The sequence below is a fragment of the Acanthaster planci genome, linkage group LG14 (assembly GCF_054643075.1).
Source record: "Acanthaster planci isolate LZ-2023a linkage group LG14, COTS_SCS, whole genome shotgun sequence".
Lineage (NCBI taxonomy): Eukaryota > Metazoa > Echinodermata > Asteroidea > Valvatida > Acanthasteridae > Acanthaster > Acanthaster planci.
In genome coordinates this window covers 3,379,146-3,388,887 of record NC_141790.1, presented here as the reverse complement: position 1 = coordinate 3,388,887, position 9,742 = coordinate 3,379,146, and the positions used below count along the sequence as shown (strand labels likewise).

At 49.4% G+C, this 9,742-nt stretch overlaps 1 protein-coding gene across 1 annotated transcript; it reads left to right on the top strand.

Moving 5' to 3' along the window:
- Window positions 1–570: 570 nt before the first annotated feature.
- Window positions 571–2,608, top strand: LOC147796758 (uncharacterized). Its single transcript, XM_087145975.1, has one exon. The coding sequence runs from the start codon at window positions 1,074–1,076 to the stop codon at window positions 2,412–2,414; it is 1,341 nt and encodes a 446-aa protein (XP_087002101.1). The 5' UTR covers window positions 571–1,073; the 3' UTR covers window positions 2,415–2,608.
- Window positions 2,609–9,742: the final 7,134 nt, after the last annotated feature.

Genomic DNA, 9,742 nt, shown 5'->3' with positions numbered 1-9,742 from the left:
ATCAGTTGTTATAGTTGTAGGCACTCCAAATCTGGCTATCCAATTGTCAACAAAGGCTTTTGCGACTGTTTCAGCTACAATATTAGAAATTGGTATTGCCTCAGGCCACCTTGTAAATCGATCTATGCAAGTAAGCAAGTAAGAAAAACCATGAGACGAAGGAAGAGGGCCAACTAAATCTATATGTACTTGGCTAAAACGAGCGTCAGGGGTTGCGAAAGTACCTATCGGTGTCACTGTGTGACGCTGTACTTTTGCACGCTGACATTGAATGCATTGCCTGGTCCAATTCCGAACATCTTGATTAATGGATGGCCATACAAATCTCTCAGTGATTAGACGTTGTGTGGCCCGAATACCTGGATGGGATAGCTCATGTAAAGAGTGAAAAATGTCACGCCTAAATTCTTTTGGAATATACGCACGTAGTCTACCAGTTGATGTATCACAGATAATGGTATTCTGCGATACGAGTATAGTGTAGAGGTCATGGAAATTGCCCCCCCCCTTTTTTAATTGTTGGTTAACTTTTTCCCCCTTCCTATAATGCATCGACCCAGCATTGTTCTCCCCTGTAACATAATGGACTTGACCAAAAGTGCCACATCAGCAGGGACAGGAAGTTGCCTTCATTGTTTCTTATGCAATGTTCAAGGCAACACCATCTTCATCAAAGTCACAAGCTTTCCTGTATTCCTGACTGGTGTATTTCCATTATTTTTACAGGACTGCGTATCACGTCATATTTTAATGTAACACCTGCACATGTATGCCCTTTCGGTCATACACGGGTGTAACATTTGGAGGCACGAGAGGGATAGGCGGGTCTGACGAATGTGCCAGTGAGTAAGACGACATGCGCCTATCCAGTGAAACGAACCAAGACGGGATGGGACAGTGAGCCTGCACTAGACAGCCGAGAGGACCGGGGAGTTGACTAGGAGTGCAAGACCAGGGTGTACCATCAGTTGAAGGAGGGATCGCCTCAACGGGGATTGCCTTAAAGCAGCTGAGCACGACTTGTCCTCCAGTGACGTCACCGTGACCATCGTGCTGTCTTTTCGTTAAGCAACATGGATGTCTTGGAAGTTCTCGAGAAAGTTGGCCCGAGATTGCGTGGCCTTTCCATCCCACAGTTGCTCCAAATATGCGAGCATTTGGAGGTGGATTCAGGCGATGCAGCTGAGAGAGCCGACGGTCATCAGAGACTGGTCCGGAAAGTCATGAATCACCTGAACAGTGATGCCGTTCAAGACAGTGAAGATGGAGGGTTGGCGCTACTCCAGGACTTGAATGGTTTCATTGATGGATTGATTGGTCCAGAGATCACCCCCGACAAGGTAGCCATCCCAGCCCCCTCCACAAACCCAGATTCTTCTGAAACACCCCAGGAGTCGGAACCAGCTCCAGTTACCGCTTCCCCTGCCGAACCCCAGAAGGCCAGCCTACCACCAGAGGTCCTCAGCGTAATCCGCCGGGAATTTAAAATTTCCGGCCAGATTGGAGAGCCAGGCCAGCGGGACAGGCTGACGTTCACGAGCCTGGCCCATCAGATCGAGGCTGCACGGGAAAAAGGCTACCGGGACAACGACATTGTTCAGGGTGTCATCCGTGCCATTGTCCCAGGATCGGCACTCCGGAGCTACCTGGAAGGACGGAGACAGATCACATTGCCGAGCCTCCGGCGCATCCTTAGATGTCACTATCAGGAGAAGGATGCCACTGACTTGTACAAACAGCTCTCTCAGCTTGCCCAGGATCCGAAGGAATCGCCGCAGGCATTCCTCTTGAAGGCACTTGACCTCAGGCAAAAAGTCGTCTTTGCTAGCCAGGAGGCAGAGTCAGGGCTGTACTACGACCAGACCCTGGTACAGAACATGTTCAGACACACCGTGTTGACGGGCCTGAGGAGTGACAGTATCAAGGCGGAAATACGGCCACACCTGGACAACCCTGAGTTGACTGACGAGATGCTGTTCGAAAAGCTGAATGTCTGTTCCAGTCTGGAGGCGGAGCGTCGCAAGAAACTTCACCCCATACGGCCGGTGGCGGTCAGTGAGGTACAACACAGCCCCCCAGATCCAAAACCCCAGCCAAAGCCCGGACTGCTGAGCACTCAAATTGCTCAGCTGCAAGCCGATATGGCTGAGCTTGCCGCCCTGAAGACCCAAGTGGCTGCGCTGACTGACTGCCTCCAGAAGACCCCCGCCATGCAACCATCGCGACAAGCCCCAACACTCCGACCATCCACCAGCCGTGGTTGCAGAAAGTGCCAGGAGGATGGCACGGGCCCATCGTGTGATCACTGCTTCAAGTGTGGTTCATCGAATCACTTTGCCCGTGGCTGTCGTCAAGGGAATGCCAACCGTCGCCAGGGAAACGAGGATGGGTTGCCCCCGAGGGACAGGGTGTAACCAAACCAGCAGCAGCGTCCCAACCAATTCCCCCACATCACAACCATAAAAACGGGACTTTCATCTGCCATGTAACCCCAAGACATCACCGGAAAGTTACCAACCTTGTTGGCCCCAGATGTACTGTTGATTGTAGTCTGAACGACTCACCAGCCACGGTATTATGGGATACTGGAGCCCAAGTTTCACTGATCAGTACTGATTGGCTTCAACACAACCTGTCCAGTACACCTATCCGCCCGCTTTCCGAACTTCTCGAACATGAGAGTAACCTTGACCTTCGAGCTGCTAATGGTACCCCGATCCCGTTTGAAGGATGGATAGAAATTGAGCTGAAGATGAAAGCCCCACAGGAGTCACCCCCCATAACTTTCCCCGCACTAGTCACCAAGAACCAGCTACAACAACCCATCATAGGTTACAACGTGATCGAAATGGTTGTGCAGCATTCTGGTAACGATGCCAGCCGTATCCTTGGTGGAGCAATGAAGAACCTGCAGCAGAGGAGCGCTGACCAGTTAGTTCAACTCATCCAGGCAAATGACCCAGAAGAAGTATGCAGCGTGAGGTCCGGGCGAAAAGACATCGTAATACCCCAACAGAGCAGCATCGGAGTACGATGTCGGACCCGTGCAGGACCACTTGACTGCAAGATTACGGGATTATTTGAACCAGACGTTGAACAGCAATGGCCTGAAGGACTGCATGTAGAAGAGTCAGTTGTCAGCCTCACCCCAGGTACTTGTTGCCCCGTCATTATTCGAGTGACGAACACCACCAACCGGGACATCGTTCTGAGACGTCGCAGTCTGCTGGGCCAGATTCAGTTGGTCCATTCGGTCTACCCTGTGGAGCCATCCACCTTCAAAGACTGGACGGTGCCCCAAGACAATGACATCACAGCTAGAGGGAGACCAACAGTCTCAAGTGTATCCAGCAACGACAAATGGATACCACCAGTTGACCTGAGTCACTTAACACCATCCCAGAAAGCAGCAGCAGAGAAACTCCTTCAGGAAAACTCAGCCGCCTTTGCGAGAGATGACACCGATCTCGGCAGTGCCCCTGACCTGAAGATGAAGATCAACCTAAGTGATACCACACCAGTTCGGAAGACTTACATGTCACTACCACGGCCATTGTACCAAGAAGTACGCACCTATCTGTCTGACCTGATCAGCCGTAATTGGATAGCCAAGTCTACCTCTCCGTACTCTTCACCAGTGGTTTGTGTACGGAAAAAGGACGGTAGCCTCCGACTCTGTGTCGATTACAGGGAATTGAATCGGAAAACAATTCCTGACCGTCAGCCCATTCCAAGGATCAAGGACGTGCTGGACAGCCTTGGTGGTAATTGTTGGTTCTCCACCCTTGACCAAGGAAAGGCTTACCACCAGGGATTTATGTCTGATGAAAGCCGTCCCCTCACTGCTTTCATCACACCTTGGGGACTCTACGAATGGGTCAGAATTCCCTTTGGTCTTACCAACGCACCTGCTGTCTTTCAAAGATTTATGGAGAACTGCCTGGAGGGTCTGAACGGAGAGGTTGCCATGACGTATCTGGACGATGTGTTGGTCTATAGTGACGATTTTGAACATCATCTGGATCATCTGCAGAAGGTACTGCAACGCATGCAGACTCATGGTGTCAAGTTAAGACCGAACAAGTGTGAACTGTTCCGGAGTGAAGTGCGTTATCTGGGCCGACTGGTCTCCGCTGATGGTCACAGGCCAGACCCCTCAGATATAGCTGCAGTGAAGTCTCTTGGTGAAAGGAAACCCGAAACCGTGGGTGACTTGAGGAAACTGCTAGGCCTACTGGGATACTACCGCAGTTATATCCAGGACTTCTCCCGCATTGCAAAGCCTCTCTACGAGCTCTTGAAGGTGGAACCAGGTGCCGAACCACAGAAGCCAAAGCCAAGTGCGAAGACAAAAACCAGTCACAAAGTAAGGCCCGTACAGAAGCTCTCAAAACAGAAGATTGACTGGACGAACCTTCATCAGCAGGTGCTGGAGAGACTCCTTGGCCGCCTAGTTACCCCTCCCATCATGGCTTTCCCAGACTACAATGAACCATTCATCGTCCACACAGACGCCTCATCTGAAGGGCTTGGCGCAGTGCTGTATCAGCGGCTACAAGGGAAGATGCGTGTGATATCCTACGGGTCTCGCACACTCAGCCCAGCGGAGAAGAACTACCACTACCACTCTGGGAAGTTGGAGTTCCTGGCCCTTAAGTGGGCTATCACCGAGAAATTCCAGGATTACCTTTATTACGCAGCCCCCTTCACTGTCTACACGGACAATAATCCCCTAACATACGTCCTTTCTTCCGCACGCCTGAATGCTACTGGCCACCGATGGGTGGCTGAACTTGCAGATTACCACTTCACTATCAAGTATCGGCCAGGGAAGAGCAACGCTGATGCAGACACCCTATCCCGAATGCCCCAAGACATAGACAGCTACATGAAAGAATGCACAGCTGAAGTCTCCCGCGATGAGATTGGTACCACCGTGAATGCCCTTCAAGCCCAGATCCAAGGTGACGCCCCGTGGGCCTCCGCCATCAATGTGAGTCCTGACTTGCCCACCCCTTCTACCAATGGGAAGACCATGGAGAGAGAAGACATCCAGACTGCCCAGCATGATGACCCCGTGATCGCCAGGGTAATCAGATACCTCCAGCACGGAAAGCGTCCTACGCGGAAAGACACAGCACGGGACCCACCCGACGTACCTGCACTACTACGTGACTGGGAACATTTCAGCCTGGAAGATGGGCTTCTGGTTAGGAAGAAGGCAGGACGGTCCCAGATAATCCTTCCTGAAGCACTTAGACCCGTTGCCTACAGGGAGCTCCATAATAACATGGGACATCTTGGTGCAGGTCGGGTCCTTGATCTTGCCAGGGACCGCTTTTACTGGCCCCATATGCAGCGGGATATTGAACATTACTGCATGCATGTTTGTCCCTGCCTCAAAGACAGGAAGCCTGCTCAGCACACCAGAGAGCCGTTAGGTACAATTGTGACCACCGCACCATTCGAAGTCATTTCCATTGACTTTGTCCATTTGGAAAGGAGTAAGGGCGGATTTGAGTATATACTGGTGATCGTCGACAACTTCACGAGGTTTGCGCAGGCCTATGCCACCAAAGACAAATCTGCCAGAACTGTAGCCGACAAAATCTTTAATGATTTCGTCCTCCGCTTCGGCTATCCACACCGTATCCACCATGACCAAGGAGGAGAGTTCGAGAATCGCCTCTTCAAATGCCTCCAACAGCTTTCTGGGGTAGCCAACTCAAGAACAACACCATACCACCCGCAGGGTAATGGACAGTGTGAGAGGCTGAACAGAACACTACTTGCCATGCTCAGGACCCTCACTGCTGAACAAAAGGCGAATTGGAAGGACTCCCTCCAGAAAGTAGTCCACGCATATAACTGCACAACCAATGCTGCTACCGGGTTCTCTCCATTCTTCCTTTTGTATGGAAGATCTCCCCGCCTACCAGTTGATGCTGCTTTTGGGCTGAATCCACCGTCTGGACCAGGTGCTGAAGATCACAACCAGTCTGTCAGGAAATGGAAGGCCCAGATGGAAGAAGCATACTCCATCGCAGCCAAACATGCCGCCAAGTCTACCGAGAGAGGAAAAAGATATCATGACCAGAAGACCCGCAGTTCTGTTCTTCATCCTGGAGACCGAGTGCTAGTACGGAATGTTGGACGGCACCCAGGCCCAGGGAAACTCCTTTCATACTGGGAAGACCAGGTGTACGTGGTTGTCCGAAGGAAGGGAGAAGACTCGCCTGTCTACGAGGTGAAAGCTGTCAACGGCAAGCCTAAGCATCGGGTTTTACACCGAAATCTCCTTCTTCCATGTGGTAGCATGCAGGCTGATGTAGACCCGAGGCCGAGTCATCCCCCACCCCAGAGGTGTATAACAAGGTCAACTCGACCTGTGGCCAGACTGCAACCACCAGTGGATGATGACAGCTCCGATGAGGAGGAACCCCTGCTGATCTGTCTCCCCTCGGATCAGAGAGCTGACACCCCACGTGGCCAGGTCGGTGAGTCAGTGTTGAATCCCAGCGCCACGCCATTCACACTGGATGCACCGACAGTAGACAACCCGATCTGTGACCTACCGTCCATTGAGTCCGGAGCAGAAGTTGATACATCCAATCAGGACGATCTCTCAGGTGATAATGTGCATGAAAGTGCTGAACTACCTGAGAGCCATTCAGAAGTTGATGAGCTCCCTTTGGACCACGAGAACAGTCTTGCAGAGCCCGGTTCTCCGATGCCAGTTCCTGACATACCAGCCGCTCCTGAGGGACCGGACCAAGCCGCACCACAACCTCAGCCACAGCCTGAGCCAGTAGCACATGCGGAAGAGGGCCGACCATGTAGAGAGCGTCGTCCTCCGATGATGTTCCAGTATGCCAGACTTGGAGAACCCTCATATCAGCCAATGGACCCTCGCATCGCACTTGTCCAGAGTGGTGCTGCACCTCCTTGGGGAATTCCACTGAGTGGTATGCCACCTTTTATGGTCCCACCGCGTTACATTCCCTCTCCATCAATGATGCCACCCAGCTTGATGTGGACCCACTGGCCTCCGCAGCCAAGTATGGCTCCAAGAGAGTGAATCGTTGACGAGTCAACAGCCAGTAACAACATCGAAGAAGAATCACTGCGCAGTGTACCCGGGGAAGGATTTGTCATCAAGTGCATCGATGGATCGCCGTCCACAATCTGCCTAGATGACAGTCGCAGCCCACAGTTGAAGATGTTACTGTGCTAGTCATCCAGTTCCAGCCCATTTCACCAATGATCTTAGACACTGAGATCTGAGGACGACGGGAAGTGGAATTAGCTACTCCATCAGCCCTGAATCCCATCCAGCTACTTCGTCGAGGAGAAACGGCCTAGTAATGGATGAGCAGCATGCTCCTGAAATGGACATTACGTGAACTGTTTCTCTAATGAACAGGACTCTGTATCAAGTAAATTTGAATTTGTAAATGTTGAGGACAACATTTCTTTTTGCAGGGGCGAGTGTAGAGGTCATGGAAATTGCCCCCCCCCTTTTTTAATTGTTGGTTAACTTTTTCCCCCTTCCTATAATGCATCGACCCAGAATTGTTCTCCCCTGTAACATAATGGACTTGACCAAAAGTGCCACATCAGCAGGGACAGGAAGTTGCCTTCATTGTTTCTTATGCAATGTTCAAGGCAACACCATCTTCATTAAAGTCACAAGCTTTCCTGTATTCCTGACTGGTGTATTTCCATTATTTTTACAGGACTGCGTATCACGTCATATTTTAATGTAACACCTGCACATGTATGCCCTTTCGGTCATACACGGGTGTAACAATAGGTAGTTCTTCAAAATGAAGACTAGACGATTTGCGAAGCTTTGCTAGTTCTGGATCTGTCTTCTGTTTGATTGCAATTTGGTCAAAATCAATAAAATCGCTGGTTTGACAAACGCAGTGGAAGAAATTGACATCATACCTTGAAAGTGCGTCAGCGGCAACATTTTCTGAGCCTTTTATGTGGCGTACGTCAGTACTGAACTGAGAGATGTAGTCTAAGTGCCGAATTTCTCTCGGTGAGTAGCGATCTGGCTTCGATTTGAATGCATACGTTAGAGGTTTGTGATCAGTCAAGATGAAAAAGTCGCGACCTTCTAAATAATATCTAAAGTGGCGAATTGCTAAATATACAGCCAGCAACTCGCGACCAAACGTACTGTATCTAGTCTCTGCTGGTTGTAAACGTTTAGAGAAAAACGAGATTGGTTTCATCTGACCATCAACGTATTGATTAAGTACACCTCCAACTGCCTTGTTTGATGCGTCCACCATTAAACAAAGAGGAGCGTCTGCAAGTGGGTGAACGAGCAAAGTGTGTTGAGCTAGAGCGGATTTAGCTTTGTCAAAGGCAAGTAACTCTCCTTCCGACAGTTCAATTACTTTGTCCTTTCTTTTACACGAAAGGAGGTCCGTCAATGGTTGTAAAATGTCGGCGCAGTGTGGAATGAAACGCCTGTAAAAATTGATCAATCCCAAAAACTCTCGTAGTTTACGAAGCGAGGTCGGAACAGGAAAGTCTTGTATGACTTCAACTTTACTCTCCAAAGGTCTAATACCGTTGGAGTCGATAGTGTGGCCAAGAAATTCAAGGCTAGAAACACCGAACTCACACTTGCTAGGATTGACAACGACACCATATTCGCGAAGGCGGTCAAAAAGTAGCTTTAGATGTTGCTCATGTTGTTCTGCATCATCACTTGCTATCAGTAAATCATCGATATATGCGTAAACGAAGTCAAGACCATGCAAGACTTGGTCGATGAATCTCTGGAAAGTTTGGGCTGCATTCCTTAAACCAAAGGGCATCCGAATATATTCAAAAAGGCCAAAAGGTGTGATGATGGCCGTTTTAGGAATGTCTTCAGGTGCAATAGGTATTTGATGGTAAGCTTTAACTAGATCAATTTTGCTAAAGATAGTCTTACCATGTAAATTCGTCGAAAAATCGTGGATATGCGGAATAGGGTATCTATCAGGTACCGTAATATTGTTTAAGGCACGATAATCGCCACAAGGCCTCCAATCACCTGATTTTTTGGGCGCCATGTGCAATGGTGAAGACCACTGACTATCTGATGGGCGAATAATTCCTAATTCCAACATATGATCAAATTCGGCTTTTGCTGCTGGCAATTTATTTGCTGCTAGTCGTCTAGGTCGAGCATTGACTGGTTGTCCAGTAGTTTTTATCTGATGAGTGACGTTGTGCTTGATAGAACTTGCCTTATAATTTGGCCTAGTTATTTCTGGATATTGACTGAGCAAGGAAGTGTAAGCATTGTCACTGTTAGGCATAGCGAATACTGGGCCTGGTGAGTTTACAGACGTTACATTGCCGTTAACAGTGAGATTAGTCTGTGAATCAATCAATCGGCGGTTTTTAACATCTACCACTAGAGAAAAATGTCTAAGAAAATCGGCGCCAATAATCGGCACAGGTACAGCGGCGATAATGAAAATCCATTTTAAATCGCGCCTTAATCCGAAATTCAGTGTCATAGATCTCTCTCCGTAAGTGGTGATGAGGGTCTTATTAACCGCTTGCAATGTATACGAACTACTGTTGCGCTTATCACTATTGGTTGGTGGAATAACACTAACTTCAGCGCCAGTGTCAACAAGAAATCTGGTACCAGTAATTTTGTCTGTAACATAGAATAGACGACTTTTTGTTTTGCCAGTCGAACCCGCCGTCCCTAGTTGCTGGCTTT

What these genes read in the sequence shown, in the direction of transcription:
- LOC147796758 (XM_087145975.1), top strand. Translation starts at nt 1,074, where the DNA reads ATGGATGTCTTGGAAGTTCTCGAGAAAGTTGGCCCGAGATTGCGTGGC.